This window comes from Kogia breviceps, chromosome 6 (genome assembly GCF_026419965.1).
Source record: "Kogia breviceps isolate mKogBre1 chromosome 6, mKogBre1 haplotype 1, whole genome shotgun sequence".
Lineage (NCBI taxonomy): Eukaryota > Metazoa > Chordata > Mammalia > Artiodactyla > Physeteridae > Kogia > Kogia breviceps.
In genome coordinates this window covers 72,746,721-72,763,743 of record NC_081315.1, presented here as the reverse complement: position 1 = coordinate 72,763,743, position 17,023 = coordinate 72,746,721, and the positions used below count along the sequence as shown (strand labels likewise).

The window sequence follows — 17,023 nt, the reverse complement described above, 5'->3', positions numbered from 1 at the left end:
TGGTCCGCGTCAAAAAAAAAAAAATCTTAAAAAAAATAAATTATTGTATAGCTTTATTTGAATATCATTTTGCTCAACTTTACTCTTTAATAAATTGAAATTTTTAAAAGTTAATTGTTTTGAACATACTATTTACAATCTTTTGATGCTTTTTTCACTTAATTGTGTATTCCTAAGACTCATTCTTATTGTTGTGTATTGCTATAGATCATTCATTTTGACTGCTGTGTGATACACTCATTGCACAGGAACCAGCTGATTCATCTGCTCTGTTGGCAATAGGCATTTTGCTTGTTTCCAGGATTGTGTTGCTGTGAATATTCTGGCCCAAATTTCCTGCTGTAAATGTGCAAGAGTTTCTTTTGCATATATATCCAAGAATGGATTTTTCTGGATCTTAGTGTAAGTGGGAGTTCAACTTGATGAGATAATGCCAAACTGTTTTCTGTGGTAGTTTTACAAATTCAAACTCCCATTTACAATGAATATGAGATTCAGGATCCACGAACCCTTCAACACTTTGGAAAATAATATCTATTTGTGTATATATATATGTGTATATATATACACACATATATATGTATATATATATATATATGTGTGTATATATATACATATATATGTGTATATATACTTGAAATGGTATTTTAATGTGAAATGATTTGTATTTTTCTGAGTTCTAATGTGGTTGAACATCTTTTCAAATCTTTATTGCCTACAAGAATTTTCCTTCTGTGAATTGCATTTTCATCTTTTGCTCACATTTTATTGTTATTTTTAGTACTTTATTCATTTATTTGATGCCTTTAATATTTAAATAGTAGAGCTGGATTGATAGGATCATACCATAAAGGAAGCACTAGTCTTTAAGGTCATCTAAATAAAGCTCTATGGTTATTTGCTTTCTCAACAATATCAATAGACATCTGTTCCTTGTTTAATATGCAGGAATGCTAGTTTTTCTATATTTTGTAAGTGACAAAGAGAATTAGAGCCTTATTTAAATATTTCACTAAGATTCCTTGCTGTTGTTGTACCTCTTAAGTACTTTAAGTCTCTTGATTTGGGAAGACACATTAATAGTGTTTTGTAAGATGTAGCTGGATGCATGGATTTAGGTGGCTGAAAACCCAGAAATCTTTCCTCAAGCGCATGGCTGGGGAGGCAATGTGGAGAACAGGGAATGAGTCGTTTCAGCATCTGCAGAACTGCTTAAGTCTCTTTCCTGGGTGTGATAGCAAATTGGATCCTATTACTGGAGAAGAAATTAAAAAGTGATATTTTTGTCCAGTTCTCTACAGCTGAAGTAAATAGTGGGAAATTTTCTGAAATGTTAATTGCCTTCCCACTTTCCAAGCAAGTTAGATTCATTAATAAGATGGGAGTATTCCTCTGAATTTTTTCCTGGTGGTGTTGGCTCCTTCTTTCAAAGACTGTTGAAGATCACTTTTGCCTTAGGAACTGTCCACTATATTTGGGGGATTAAAAACTATTTCCCTATTAGCAAAGTAGTAAGATTTTAAAATAAAAGATGTCTTTTATGTTACACAAATGCATAGAAAATTATGAGAAGTCCTTCCAAGCTGAAAATTATCTGGTTTCTATGTAATTATGCTCTTAGGAGGGTTGATTTGAACATCCTAAACAGCAGTGTTAGAGGAAGCGTCTCTAAGAATTATTCTTAATTGCATAGCGACCGTGATTCACTGAAAACTGATTTATTGGAAACCTATTACATGTAAGGCCTGGGATTTGTTCAGGGAGAGGATATAAATATAAATAAAACACGAATTCTACTTTAATCAGGAAATATTTTTAGCTTAACTGATGTAACAAATGAATCCCAGTACTTTTTCCTTTGGGGAGATTTTAAAATCACTGCTGGAATAATATTAAGAACATAATCAAATACATAGTTTTCACTACCTAGTATGTGTAAAGCACTATGCTCATTTGGGATTTCCAAGAGGATTAAGATTGGTCTTTGCTGTTAAGGAGAGAAAGACTCAAGCAGGCTATAATAAGAATAAGAGCAATGCATAGGAAGAGCTGCAGTAGTAAGGTAGTTCAGAAACTACTCATGAAACAAAATGGGAGAGGTAAGTATGGCATGTTATGTACTAGTTGGAAAATTATGTGTAAGTAATTAATGGTTGATTTATTATTTAATGATATAATTAGCATAGTAAATCTAGAACATACTTTGTAGATCAATCCAGGGGGTTATAATTCTGGCTCTGGAATATAATATTTAACCTCTGTGAGCTCAGTTTCCATGTCCATAAAATTCTCATGAAATATCATCCCTGGAGGGTGTTGTGAGGATTGAATGAAATAGCATATAGGAAGAGCTTAGTATCCTGCTTGGCACATAGTAGGCCTTAAATAAATAGTAATAGTGTCTCTGCTTATTGTTCTTTGGGAAGAACCCCATTTCTTGAGGGCAGTTCCACACATACATGCCCCTTGATCTGTCCACTCTCCATCCCGACTGACACATCCTTAGTCCAGAACACTGTCATCTGTCACCTGGCCTAGTACAGCAGCCTCTTAGAAAAACCTTCTTCTACTCTTGCCTCCCTATAATTCGCTGTCCATACAACTGCCAGAGTGATTCAGATCATATATTTAGATCATATATTTTCCTTACATCAAAACTTTAATGGTCTGCCAATGATAACGGGATACAAATCAAACTTCTTACCACAGCCTATAAAGAGGCAGAGCTGGACTGCATATCAGAGGGAGAACACTTGGGGAAAGAACACAGGACAGATGATTAACCTCTGTGTTCATTTGCTTCAGCTGCCGTAACAAAGCAGCACGGACTGGGTGGCTTAAATAACAGCACATTTATTTTTTTCACAATTCCGGAGGCTAGAAGTCCAAGATCAAGCTGTCAGCAGGGTTGGTTTCTTCTGAGCTCTCTCTTCTTGGCTTGTAGATGGCCATCTTCCCTCTGTGTCTTCACATGGTTTTTCTTCTGTATGTTTCTGTGTCCTAATCTTCTCTTCTTATAAGGGCACCAGTCATTACATTAGGGCCCATCCTAGTGACCTCATTTTAAGTTTATTCCCCTTGTAAGGACCCTATCTCAAAATATAATCTCATTCTAATGTACTAGGTGCTACTTCAACATATGAGTTTAGGAGGAACATAATTCAGCCCATAACAACCTCTCTCATGAAGATTTATACAAGTTTAAAACAGTGACAATAACATATAAATATGTTGCTTAAAACATACCACTTTCAGGATATGGCCAGAGAAGTAGGTGCTCTGTCCGAGCCTTTCCCCTTGAGTTCTCCTCACCTGAAATGCATTCTCTCAGCTCTTCCAAAAGCTTGTGACCATCATCCAGATCTCAGTTTAAAAATCACTGCTTTGAAGAGTGGCTAAATAATCTGGAGTGGCTTTCCCAGACTTTCACTCTGTTACTGGCCTCTTTTGTTTCTCTTATGAATGACAGCATTCTTCCATTTATTCATTTCCTTATTATTTATTCTTTCACTCCCCCAGTAGCATGTTAACTCCCTGAGGCAGGGAACTTGCCAGTCAGGTTTACCATTGTATCACCAGGGCCTAGCATGGAACCCGGCATACAGCAGGTGGTCACTCTATAAATGTTGACTGAATGGGTATCCAAATGAAATTTCTCTACCAATTATACGTTTTTAGGATCTCATTCAATCTCAAAGACCTTTGTGATCTTATAAAGCAAATACTGAATAATGTCACAAATACCAAGCAGTTTTCAAGAATCATTGAAAAAGTAGTATGTTTTGTAAGAATTTGAAAAGATTCATTATTATCATGGAATCATTATAACCTTAAGAATTAGCATAAACCCACACACCTTAAAATAAATGTATAAGGAAAAATATTATTGGCCTAAATCCTCCCTCTCCTACCCTTCCCCCACGTCAATAGAACACCTATGGTATTAGTATTTTACAGGACATGGTTTGGTAAATAAATACTGTTCTAGAAAACAGATAAATGCTTTTTGTGAACTAAAGTGAACAGCATCACCTAGGAACTTGTTAGAAATGAGAATTGTCAGGCCCCACGTTAGACCTAATCTAACAGCAAGTCTTAGGTGGAGTCCAGCAATCTGTACTTTAACAAACCTACCAGGTGATTCTGATCCAGTTAAAGTTTGAGAACCAGTATCCTAAATTGATCTTCAAAGTAACTGGATTTCTCAAGATTCTCATCAAACAGTCCTGTTGTCAGGACCTACTCAACCTTATTTGTTCTGAGTAACTTATCTCTCCTTGTCCTGACTTGCACTGAAGTAGTGTTTTTAACACTTTAGCAGTTGTCTTTAAGAAACAAGCAGGGGCTTCCCTGGTGGCGCAGTGGTTGAGAGTCCGCCTGCCGATGCAGGGGATGCGGGTTCGTGCACCGGTCCGCGCGGATCCCACATGCTGCAGAGTGGCTGGGCCCGTGAGCCATGGCCACGGAGCCTGTGTTCAGCAACGGGAGAGGCCACAGCGGTGAGAGGCCTGCGTACCACAAAAAAAAAAAGCAGAGTGATTTTTCCCACTTTTGAATCTTTTTGAATGAAATCTCCATCTACTAGGATTCAACACACATTACTTGCTTCCTGGATTACCTATCTATTCCTGAAACGCTTTGGCTTTAATAAACTTGTTACTATCATATTTTTGTTGTTGTTTTCAATTTCTCATTCAAATGAAAATTCAATTAACTTCTCATACTTATTCTCTCTGTTTTCCAAAGGTGTTATTTTTTAAAAATGAAAACTCATGGCAGATCAGCCTGATCTCTACTTTTTCTCTTACTATACTTACAGAGGATATATTTTTCTTAGGATACTTATTCAAAAAAAAGAATTTTCTTTCTCCTTCAAACTATTTTTCTTTCTGTGGCTCAATCTTCACCATATAGAGGGAGAGGTATTCTCATTTGTTTTATGAGGGTAACTTTAGACCTAGGGCATTAAGCTATCCCAATTGTTCTTTGTCTTTTTTGGCCGTAGTCCAATTGCCCAGCCATTATTCAAGGGAAATAGTCCATCTTCATAGCAGATGTTATTCTTTCCAGTATGGAATAGGTAGCCCCTGGACATACAGTGTTATAAACCATCATTTAAGAAATGATGTTCAAGATTGCAACAATTTAAAATTTTTATTAGTAATTAAAATTGATATGTATAATAACAATTGCTATCATTATTGAGCACATTATGTTCTGGAGACTGGGACAATTGATTTACATGTATTATTTCAGTTAATAGTCATTAAAACCTTTACCTCTGATGATATGTGACTTGACCAAGATCATATAATTAGAAAGTGTTAGAGCCAAAATTGAACTCCAGAATTTCTGATTTTAAGCATCGTGCTAAACCCAGATTGCAGCAACTTTCCTTTGTCTAAAATCTGTGTCAGCCCATTGTCATGATGCTCCCACTTTTCTCTTCTGCCAGACACACCCATATACTTGTTCCTGAACCAGTTTTATTTAGACATAGGAAAGAATCTCAGTAATGGCCATTATTGGAAGAAAAGAGAAACTAATACCGGATAAGTACTTTCATGAGAGAGTAACTGTGTTCATGATCTCATAGGAGCAATTTCATTTGATCTCCGTCAACAGTCTTGCCTGATAGTTATGGTTGCTGCTGTTGAGGAGTTAAGTAACTTGCCCAAAATCACACAGCAAGTAGGTGGTAGAGCATAAATAGGTCTAACTTTTAGGAGAGCTTGACTTTGGTCCTAATTACCAGTGGATGGTTTACCTGTTGTTAAAGGTGACATGACTCATTTTTGTGTTTATTTACCAATATCTTTAACTAGCCAAAGATGCATTCCTTACAGCCATTATGGTTTATCTCCTCCTCACTCTTGTGGTTAAGTTCCCTCTTTTTAACAGCTCACTTCTTTACTAAAGGCCAATCAGATGATGGACTAAAAAAAATCACAAAGGCTAAAAGCTTTTGTTCCCTGCACTGCCTGTTGTAACAGTGCCCAGGGGTGATGTATCTTTGAAGAAATAAGGTTCCTGGTAAGTAATTGGGGTTTCTTTTTGACTGTAAGTAAACATTGCTTTCTGGTTGTGTTGTTCTTTTGTCTTCAGTTTTTGTAGAGCTTCATTGTCCCACTGAAAATTTAAGATGCTAGTAAAAACGTGATATATAACCTCTCTTTACTTTTTAATTATCAAACCCACCTTGCCTATAAGATTCGTAATTATTTTTTCACACTTATTTACTTCATACTTACTAGGTCCTGTTACAGAAGTGAAAACTGACATATATGTCACTAGCTTTGGACCTGTTTCTGATGTTGAAATGGTAGGTATTTGGGAAATTAAATGTACTTTTTGAGGTTTGAAAAAAAACATGCAGAAAAGAGGGCAATTAGCATTTATTTTTTAATCGATCACACAGAGCTATAAAGTCAAAGAACAGCCTAAAAAGTTTACAAAAGTAAGACGTTGAACTTGCATTTCAGCTCTAACATTTGAATATTTTTGGGTTTGGAATCATTCTCAACAAAGGAAAGAACGTTCTATTACTAGTCCCCATAGTACAACATGTATGTAGTATTTTTTTCCCTTAGAAAATTATTGAGGAGGAGAAAATTAGAGAGTGTAATTTGTTTTGGTATGAAACTGTATTGTAGTCCTAACTGCATTTAGAATTCCTTGTTGGCCCAAGTGCTCACTACCCTGCCCCCCACTTCCATCTCTCAGGCATAAAGAGCTTAGAACATCAAGCACTGGTCAAGATAAATTTGTTCATTCAGTTGTGTTCTCTAATATTAAAGATTTTCAGTTTCCAGGTCAAAGAAACTATTTTACTTTTTTCCTTAACTCTAGGCAAGTGTTAATAAATTCTGTGGTCATAAAATTTCTCTTACATATTTTACTTTGCCTTAAAGAGATCCCTACAATTTTATGATTAATTATGCAGTGATATTTGTTACACATTAACTAATTTTGCCGCTTGATTTAAAACAAAGTACAACCGTAATTACCTGGTGCTGGTGGTTTTATTAAATTATAGTAATTATTCTTGAATGATTAATATGTATGATTATTTATCTAACAAATGTAGAAGATTAAGGTATAAAGATGGACATAACATGCTTTAATTGCTGACACTTTTTTGCTCCGTTGATTTTTTTTAAAAAAATTGCTCCTATTTGTTTTTATTTGGGATAGTCTTTCTGGAGTGGGAAAGAGGCTAGAATTTAATACATTTTTCTGCATATTTATGTGTAGTCATCTGTGATTGAATATGTCACCAACTAATTTCCCTAGGAATACACAATGGATGTGTTCTTCAGACAGACATGGATTGACAAAAGACTAAAATATGATGGCCCCATTGAAATTCTGAGATTGAACAATATGATGGTAACAAAAGTATGGACTCCTGATACTTTCTTCAGGAATGGAAAGAAATCTGTCTCACATAATATGACAGCTCCAAATAAGCTTTTTAGAATTATGAGAAATGGCACTATTTTATACACAATGAGGTAGTCATTTTTCTTTTTTGCTTTTTATCTTTTTAACTCTCTTTTTTCCTTTCTTCCCTTCCTTCCTTCCTGTCTTTCTTTTTTTCCTTCCTTCCTGCTTCCTCATTGAGGGATCTTTAAATTACTTTTAAAGAAAGTGTTGATTTTGTTTAATTGCCTTTTTCCATCATAGACTCACCATAAGTGCAGAGTGTCCCATGAGATTGGTGGATTTCCCCATGGATGGTCATGCATGCCCTTTGAAATTTGGGAGTTGTAAGTTACAATAAAAATGTTGTTAGAATTTATGATTATCTCACGCAAGTTGATATTTTTATATGTGCATGATTTTCCATAGTCCAACGTTTAAATCACTGTCCCTAACAACTGTCCAAGGTCTGACTTACAGGAGACTGTTTATTATCTAATATATTTAAATAAAGAAGTAAAAACAACCCCTTTTCCCCAAAAAAGCAAAAACATATTTCTACTTACCTAGCCTACCTAGATAGCCTAGGTAGATTGACTCATAATTAATAGGTTGGTGATCCGTGGTGAAATTTAGGGGCCTCTGAACTCCATGTGATGGTGGTGTAACATAGAAAGTATAAATGATTTTTTTTTGTTTTTGTAATTTAATAGTTTCTGTTACAAGCAGAATCCTTTATGGCAGACTTGAAAAAAGCAGAAGAAAGTTCGGGTCTTCCTGACATGACATAGGTTAGAATAGCGTAAGCAGCACTATTAGTATAAAAGCTGCCGAAGCATGACCAAAATAGAGTAGGAGGTGTGGTCTGATATGTAGACAGAGCAAGACAGTATAGTGCCTTATAGACCACATTAAGGAGTTTGGATATTATTCTAAGTGCTTTAGAACACCTTTGGAAGGATTTACTAAGGGGTGTGGCACTCTTTGATTGACATTTCACAGTTTCACTTCAGCTTTTCTATCTAGAAAGGATTGTAGAGATGCTAGAGAGAAGCAGAGAAGAGTAGGAGGCTGTATGTGTTAATATTGATACAAAAATGGTGGTGGCTTAGACTAGGATGGTACCAGAGGAGATGTGAGACAGATGGATTTCGGATATTTTGTGGACCTGAAGGCAAGAGGATAAAATGAATGGGTAGGACAAAATATGGAATTCCTTTCCCCCAAGCTGCCTTCTCAGAGATGGCAGCAAAATGTGATCGTCTCTTCTAATGCCTGCCTCAAATATTTGACTCAATCAGAATCTACCAAAAATAGATGCTGACTTTTACTATTGCTTCACATTCTTAGTCTCACTGATTGTGAAACTGTTGCCTGCTGTTATCATTGCTCATTGCTTAACTTAATGAGACTCGGCAGTCACCATTCTTTTTATAACCCACAGTAATCACAGTATTCCGTTGGCCTAACTTGAAGCTAGAGAGGGTCCTTTGCTCCCTGACCAGTGATTTAATGAGAGGAGATAAAAACAGAAAAAAATACGTGGACAGAAAGGTCGATCTTACTGAGGCCAGAATTTAAAACTATTTGTGCTATAATTTAAATTTCACCCAAGATAGCTCTAATCTAGGGAAAGTCCTTTCCCACCCATCCACCGCCCCCTCTCCACCCCCAGATCTCATGGAACACTCTTCAGAGTGACTTGAACATAGTTGGTCCTCCATCAGGGTTTGTATAAAATAAAGAAATCATTCCTTGGAAGCTGATGATTTGGGGTGGAGAACTGAAAAGAGAGGCCCATCATACTTATCAAATAAAGATACTTAATTACTTTGGAAGGAGAAAAATAACATTTCACTATGTTTACAATTCATAGGCATAAGAAAAAACGGGGGAAAATGGTTATAAGATAACCAATAGTAGGATAACTGATTTAAAATATCATGCAGGATCATAGCATTCTGGGACTTTAAATGTATGATTAAGCATAAATATACTTCAGAAGATAAACTTTGACACACAATTGTATAATGCTAAATGACAACACAAGCCTTACAGTTTGTTTTGCAAAGTCGCTTATAAAGATAGTCTCCCTAGGTATCAATTCCTTTTGTAGAATTAAACACTTTCACTGAGGACCTACTGTGCTCTAGGCCTTTTAGGAAGGTTTGCAGAGGGTAGCATACAATTCATCTTTGCTCTTCTGAACTCATTTGTGTGTGAGCCAAGCTATCTGTTCTGGGTAGACTGGTAAGCAAGCAGCTGGTCTCCATTTGTACTGAACACCAAATAATAGAAAATGGGCTTGAATTGCCGCTGGGAGGGATTTGTTGAAGATGAAGGGAAAATGGTCTGATTGTGAGAGTTTAAAGGTAGTGGAACTGGTTGTGTAAGTACATTCCCTGGAGAGCTTGATAAACAGCATAGCCAGTTGTTACTGGCAGAGTGGTTCCCAAAAAGCATGGGTATTGCCCAGAGGCAGAGTCTGGAATAGGTGACCCCTGGAGAGCTCTCCCAACAGTAGGATTTGCTCTTTTTGCTTTTGTTGTTGTATTATTATAGGCAGCATCTGGTACATTTCTAATTGGCAGAGCTGCATTAGGATGGAAGAAGTTGATATTGGTCAAATACTGGAAGTGAGTTAGAAAGGAAGGGAGTAGCAGTTGTACAGTACTTTTAGGGGTTTATTATTTCTGCTTTTCAACTTTTTATCCTATTAGTATGGAAACATACCAAGTGCACTGATGCATACATACCATTTTAGTTGCCTTAGTTATAGTCTCCCCTCCAAAACTTTGGCATAAAAATAAGAAATATGCCCAATTGCAAGGCTGTTTATTTCATCTTTACAGTCTTCTCAATCTTAAACGTGTTTGAATAAATCATAATGATTCTTGTTTTTATTTATTACATCTTTCCCGAACATGTGTAATATTCTTAATCGTTGACCATCACTGCTGATGGAAAAGGAGCTCTGAATCTAACCACATTCTGTACTCTCATCCAGATGCTTATCCGAAGAGTGAGATGATTTATACGTGGACAAAAGGTCCTGAGAAATCAGTAGAAGTTCCAAAGGAGTCTTCCAGCTTAGTTCAGTATGACTTGATTGGGCAAACTGTATCAAGTGAAACTATCAAATCCATCACGGGTGAGATGTTTAACAATTTGAGTCAATATGCTACCTGGCATTAGCAATGGAGTTTTGTCCTAGCTTCTTCATTGAAATGTCTCGTGTTTTCAGGGAACAACTGAAAGTTTCCAGAAATAAAGTTGATACATAAATCACAGTTCAGACTTTCTTTATTTATATTTAAATCTTGTTTTAGTTTAAAATAAATTCTGAGTTGGTGACATGTGAGAAGTGATGTGGTTTTCTTATTTAGAAACAAAAGCCAATAATCAAATATATCAAAACTGTTTTCAACAGAATTCTGAGGCGGGAAATCTGACCATTAATTTTTGAGCACTGGATTTCCCTGTTTTTTGGTGCTTTCCCCAAAGCATTTTTTTAAAATCTTGCACAATTTTTGTGGTGCTACGCTACCCTCTTTTCAAAAGTAAAAGCAAAATATAATGCTTAATTATAAAAAATATTAAGAGTGTATATTAAAGCTGTCACATGAGTAGATGGATGATTATTATTGATGATTCTTGGTCCGTACTTGCTTTGGGGATGTGAATGGTAAGAAGCATAGGATTTAGTTTTTGTCATATTCAGTGGGGAAAAACAGCTAATTATTGCTTATTCTAAAACTATTCCTTACATATGCATATCACCAGGAAAAAATATTGTTTTTGAAGACATTTCTTTTCCAGCCTGTAAGTGGGATTAAAAATACATTTGGGGAGGATTTGAGGCTTCTGAATCTTGGACTTCACAGTCTGAGAATAAAGCTACTGCTTCCTAAGTAACTTTCTCAATACATTCCTTTCAGATGTAACATTAAAAATATTATCAAGAGCTACCAGAAATCTTACGGTATATTTACTTATTAGCTTTTTTGGTTTTTGTCTAAATGCCAATAAAACATGCCTGAACTCAGGGATGTTACATATGGCTCTATGTTATATGTGTTTCTTTGTATTTTTCTTCACATATACCACATTTAGAAATAAAGCTCTTTCCTAAAACTAAGACAGTAAGGTAACCTTTCCCTAAGCATATATGTATATATAATGTATACCTGAGTATTCCAATTCTTTCTAAAATTAAGCTTTATATTTTCGTGTGTGTGTATTTTCATTTTTTTCTAGTGATTTTCCATAAAAGTTAGGTCTAAATTCTGCTCTAGAAAATGCTGAAAGTGAAGGCTAATTGCTTTAAAATAGAAAGCACTGTAAGAATTTTTATAAAGTTATAGCCCAACTTATTAAATTGCTTAATTACTACATGCAACAGAAATGTTTTTCTGTGTAATGACGTGCAGTATCATTCCCCCACAGTTGGAAACTACATATTTCTCAGTGCTTGTGTTGTTACGCAATCTGATACTTTCTTTGCCTAGAATACTGTTAGTCTGAAATATGATTATAAAGCCATTGAATAATTGCCTGCAGAACCTATAACATATTTTCCTCATGTTTCATTCGCAGGTGAATATATCGTTATGACGGTTTACTTCCACCTCAGACGGAAGATGGGTTATTTTATGATTCAGACGTACATTCCATGTATTATGACAGTAATTCTTTCTCAAGTTTCATTCTGGATAAATAAGGAATCAGTTCCAGCTAGGACTGTATTCGGTAATTATAATCATTTCTTGGGTATTTTTGTCCACTTGACATTTTGATTATGGGAATAACCTTTAGATATCATCTCTAACAAAATATTAAACAGAAATATATCTGGCTGTGCTAAGTAAAGAATTACATAAGGTTTCATTTTTATCAGCCAATACAGAGTAATAAAGCTTGAGAGGATATGGGCAGTCCATCCCTTCCTTTGGGGCTCCACCAGATTTCCTTTATTGGGAACTGGCAGGTGAAGACCAAGTGTGAATCTGAATATAATTTCACTTTGGGTGATGTTCTTGGATTCCTAGCTTAATGCTGTGTAATTGAATTAAAAATCATGTCTATGTGTTGAAATGAAATACATTGGGAGCTTAAAATAAAACAAATAAAAGTTGTGGATGAATGAATATGAAAACCTTAGAATAATTTGCCTTTTAATGAAGAGGAACAAAAGGCAAATGGTTTAAATGCATGGAATTGGAAGTATTATATGCTTAGTTTATTAGCTCATTGTTATATTCTACCTACATCTTTTTTTTCAGAATACTACACATTTTATTCTTTTTGTTTTTACAGTGGCTTCCTATATATCATATTCTTAACCATATGAAGTCCAGAACACCTGAGTTTTAAATTTTTATAGCTGAAAATAAGCCTTTTGCATATCAGTCTTGCTTTTAAATATTAAAATTAGTTATAATGATATTTATTTAATTTAACATATCTCTCTATTCTTTTTCTATTGATTGTGAGTGGCAAAAGCATTCAGTTATGGGATGAAAATGATCAGAATTGCTCTGGAATGGAGGTATAGTCCTCATAAGAGATGCCAATTTCCCTTTGCTTTTTCTACTTGGTAGAAAGCCAAATAGAAGCCATGGTATAATATCCCTCATCACACAACAGCTGAAAGGATGCTGGTGAGAAGGAACTGGAGAGAATGGGAACTTCTCATCCCACCTCTGATCCATTTAGAGAACTTCTGATATAAGGGCATCTTAGTGTTCTCAGTGGACCTGAATGTGGGGTGTTTGCCACGGACACCCTCCCCCACCCCTTTAGGTTCACTCAAGAAGGTTTTGGAATCCTACCAGGGATACTCTTAGAGGAGAGTCAGTGCCGGGGGTAGGATGTGACCTCACGAAGGCAGTGAACAGGTGTTATGGCACTACCTACTTCATAGAGTTGTGAAGGTTCATTGCAAGTGTTGAGTAAATTTTAGCTATTAAAAATAGGTGTGAAAATGAAAGAGAAAAAAACACATCTAAGCTTTGGACTCCAATAGGTCAGGTTTTAAACCCACATCTGCCACTTATTTTCTCCATTCATAAAATTGTCATAACACATGTCTCCTTCATAGACTAGTAAAGATTTAGAATTATGTGCAGTATTCATTACAGGGTATATGGAGCACTTAGCACATATTAGTTACTCTTTCCCATACGCTCTATTGCATAGGGAAGATTTATTTTGTTATGACCTGGTTTCCTTGATTATTAACTGTTTTTAAAAGGAAATATGCATTATTATGTAATGCCAGACACTCTGCTAAATTCTTTTTTATTAATGAAATACAGTTTATTTGCAGTGTTGTGTTAGTTTCAGGTGTACAGCAAAGTGACTCAGTCATATATATATATATATATATATATATATATATATATATATACACACACACATATATATATTCTTTTTCATATTCTTTTCCCTCCGAGGTTATTACAAAATATTGAGTATTGTTCCCTGTGCTATAAGTAGGTCCTTGTTGTTTATTTTATATATAGTAGCTTGTATATATTAATCCCAAACTCCTAATTTATTCCTCCCCCCACTTTCCTCTTTGGTAACCATAAGTTTCTTTTCTACATCTGTGAGTCTGTTTCTGTTTTGTAAATAAGTTCATTTGTATCATTGCTTACATTCCACATGTAAGTGATATCCTATGATATTTTTCTTTCTCCGTCTGGCTTACTTCACTTAGTATGATAATCTCTAGGTCCATCCATGTTGCCGACAAGGGATTAATCTGCTAAATGCTTGATGTCCATTCTCTCATTGAGTGCAGTGAGCGCTCAGTTAACCTTGGGTTTACACATCATGTCCAGAGGCAGCCTGACTGGTCAGGAAGTATCTGCTGAGGCTGAGAACCAGATCAAAGTCCCTTAACTTTTCTTCGTACAAAAAATATTAATATTTCAGGAACTATCATCATTGAAGATAAAAATAAAATTACTTTAACACATATACCATCTTTTTTCTATGTTCTTAAATAATTTCTAGAACAGATAATGTTGACCCATTCATGTCAAAAGTGCAGACTCTGGAGCGAGACAAAAGTTGTAACCCCAAAGTCTACCACTTATTAGCTGTGAACCTTCAGTGAGTTATTTCTGCCTGTTTCCTCACCTGTTACAACAAGATACATTGTTGCTACTACATAGGGTTGCTAGGAGGATTCAATGAGTTAATTTGTTTTTGTTTTTTTTTTGTTTATTTTGGGATTTTTTTGCTTTTTAAAATATTTTTATTTATTTTTGGCTGTGTTGGGTCTTTGTTGCTGTGCACGGGCTTTCTCTAGCTGTGGTGAACTGGGGCTACTCTTTGTTGTGGTGCACGGGCTTCTCAATGCGTTGGCTTCTCTTGTTGTGGAGCACGGGCTCTAGGCACCCGGGCTTCAGTAGTTGCGGCACATGGGCTCAGTAGTTGTGGCGTGTGGGCTCTAAGGCATGCGGACTTCAGTAGTTGTGGTGAGCAGGCTCTAGAGCACAGGCTCAGTAGTTGTGGCACACGGGCTTAGTTGCTCCACCGCACGTGGGATCTTCCAGGACCAGGGATTGAACTCGTGTCCCCTGCATTGGCAGGCGGATTCTTAACCACTGCGCCACCAGGGAGGCCCCCAATGAGTTAATTTGGATAAAACCCTTGGAACAATGCCTACCACACAGTAAATACTATTTTTAGTGTCATTGATTACTATGACAGTTCATGCTGCCATCTCCCTCATTTGAGAATCACTACTTGATACTATAATGTGAATGTTCTCCATATTTTCTAGTTACTGTGATTGGTTGATAAGCTTTGAATGCTTTCTTGGTTGATTATAAACTCATAGCCACTGTTTTGTCCCATTTGTCCCCAAATAATAAAGATTTCCAGCAGTATGGGGAGAGATAGCATTGATTATATATTGTATTGCCCACCCAACATTTCCTATCCAGATAACATACTGTAAGGAAATTAAGTAGCATGTGGTAAGGATACCAGTAACACTAATAATAATGATGATAAGATTTGCCATGTACTGATAGGGGTCATCTTATTTAATCTTCACAATAACTCAGCAAGGTAGGCATTATTAATTTCATATGGCTAAGGATCTAGACTCAAAGAGATTAAGAAACTTGTATAAAGTCATATATTTAAGCGATAGACCCAAGACAATTTCTGCCTAACTTTGAGAACTCTCCCATTTCTACTGTGCCTTTCTTTCTTTACAGGGGGTCTGGGGACATGGGGGCTTGTGGAGAATTCCAGAGCTGCTGAGTGAAATTGTATGGCTGTATGCTGAGGATACTTTGTGGGTAGCTTTTTCCATTGGTTTCTTTCTGATTGTGCTTATGGACCGAGATATTGGTTTTGATTGACCAGGGAAATTATGCCCAATAATTAAGTCTTCTAAGACCTAAGATGTGTCAGAATGGTAATTATTAAATTGTTTATTGATGCTTTCGAAGGTATTTCCTTAAGGAAGTTAAGTTTTAAGTATTTGCGGGCATGTAAGCACTCTTTCATTTGAGATTCAGGTAAAAAAACTAATTCTGGTCTAGTATTTATCTTTCCTAATCCTCATTTTGCTCTTCACTCAAGGAGAGAATTTTCTGGATCAGGCGTGTTTTCAAGATCATGCAAAAACAAAACCAAAAAAATCAGTGTAAATATGAGAAGTAGAGTGTGCTAAATTCTCTGGAAAGGGCTTCTACCTCTAAAGTTGTATGCCTCTAAGTTTTCTAATTATTCCAGTATAGTGAAACATGAAATCTGAGTAAATGCCAGCTGGCATATGTACATCATTACTAGTTCATTTTCTAGGAGTGGCTAGCCAAAAATTCACTCTTGTGTACAGTCTTAGCCTACTCATACATGTCCTCTTCCAGCTTCTGGGCCAACCAATATGGTGCATATTCAGCACTCTAAAAACAAGAACTGGCGTCAGTACTTGAACGTGTCAAATAAATTCCATGGTTATTAAAGTGCCTTCAGGGTAGATGTGGTAACGGATGTACTATCTTCCTCGATGCAGAGGAAGCATGGCTTCTTATCTGAAAAGTTGGTATCTGTTTGCTGTTGAGTTGGTGTTTATTTAACCAAATGTTCCACCTAAAAACAGGTGTAATAAGCCCATTCCTGTTGTGCTAGTGCTTTCTTAAATTTGAACTCCAGGCAGAGAAACTTTTTAATGTCTAAAGGGATGGCAACTTCAAACACTCAGCCAATTGTTTATGCCAGTTACTTTCCTAATTTTGCCAACAGTCATAAAATAGGAGCCATAATATCTGAAGGGTCTTTCTACAAACTTCAGAATCAAGTTTACCCTAGACAATGAAAGAGAGATGGAAAGCGGCCACATAGCCAATGTTTCTGCGTTGATGTCCATACATTATTTAACATATTCATAAACATGGTGATCCACCCTCCTTAACATTCAGAAAGTAATTTTTGGATTCATGGCTCAATAATTGAATTAATACTCTGCTTATTTGGCATTAATAATGGAATTTCTTCTCATACTGTAGGAGAAGAGGAAGACCACTACTTCTGGTCCTCAGGAGAAATCGTTCTATTACCAAAAAAATGTTCAAAG

The 17,023-nt window shown here is 36.0% G+C and overlaps 1 protein-coding gene across 2 annotated transcripts in view; it reads left to right on the top strand.

Moving 5' to 3' along the window:
* GABRA4 (gamma-aminobutyric acid type A receptor subunit alpha4) overlaps nt 1-17,023 on the top strand; it is an 84,895-nt gene that overhangs the window by 9,448 nt on the left and 58,424 nt on the right. For both annotated transcript variants that reach the window (XM_067036043.1, XM_059065965.2), the window contains exons 3-7: nt 6,255-6,322; nt 7,294-7,514; nt 7,687-7,769; nt 10,430-10,573; nt 12,019-12,171. In XM_067036043.1, coding sequence (XP_066892144.1) covers nt 6,255-6,322; nt 7,294-7,514; nt 7,687-7,769; nt 10,430-10,573; nt 12,019-12,171 — 669 coding nt within the window. The remainder of the gene's footprint in view (nt 1-6,254; nt 6,323-7,293; nt 7,515-7,686; nt 7,770-10,429; nt 10,574-12,018; nt 12,172-17,023) is intronic.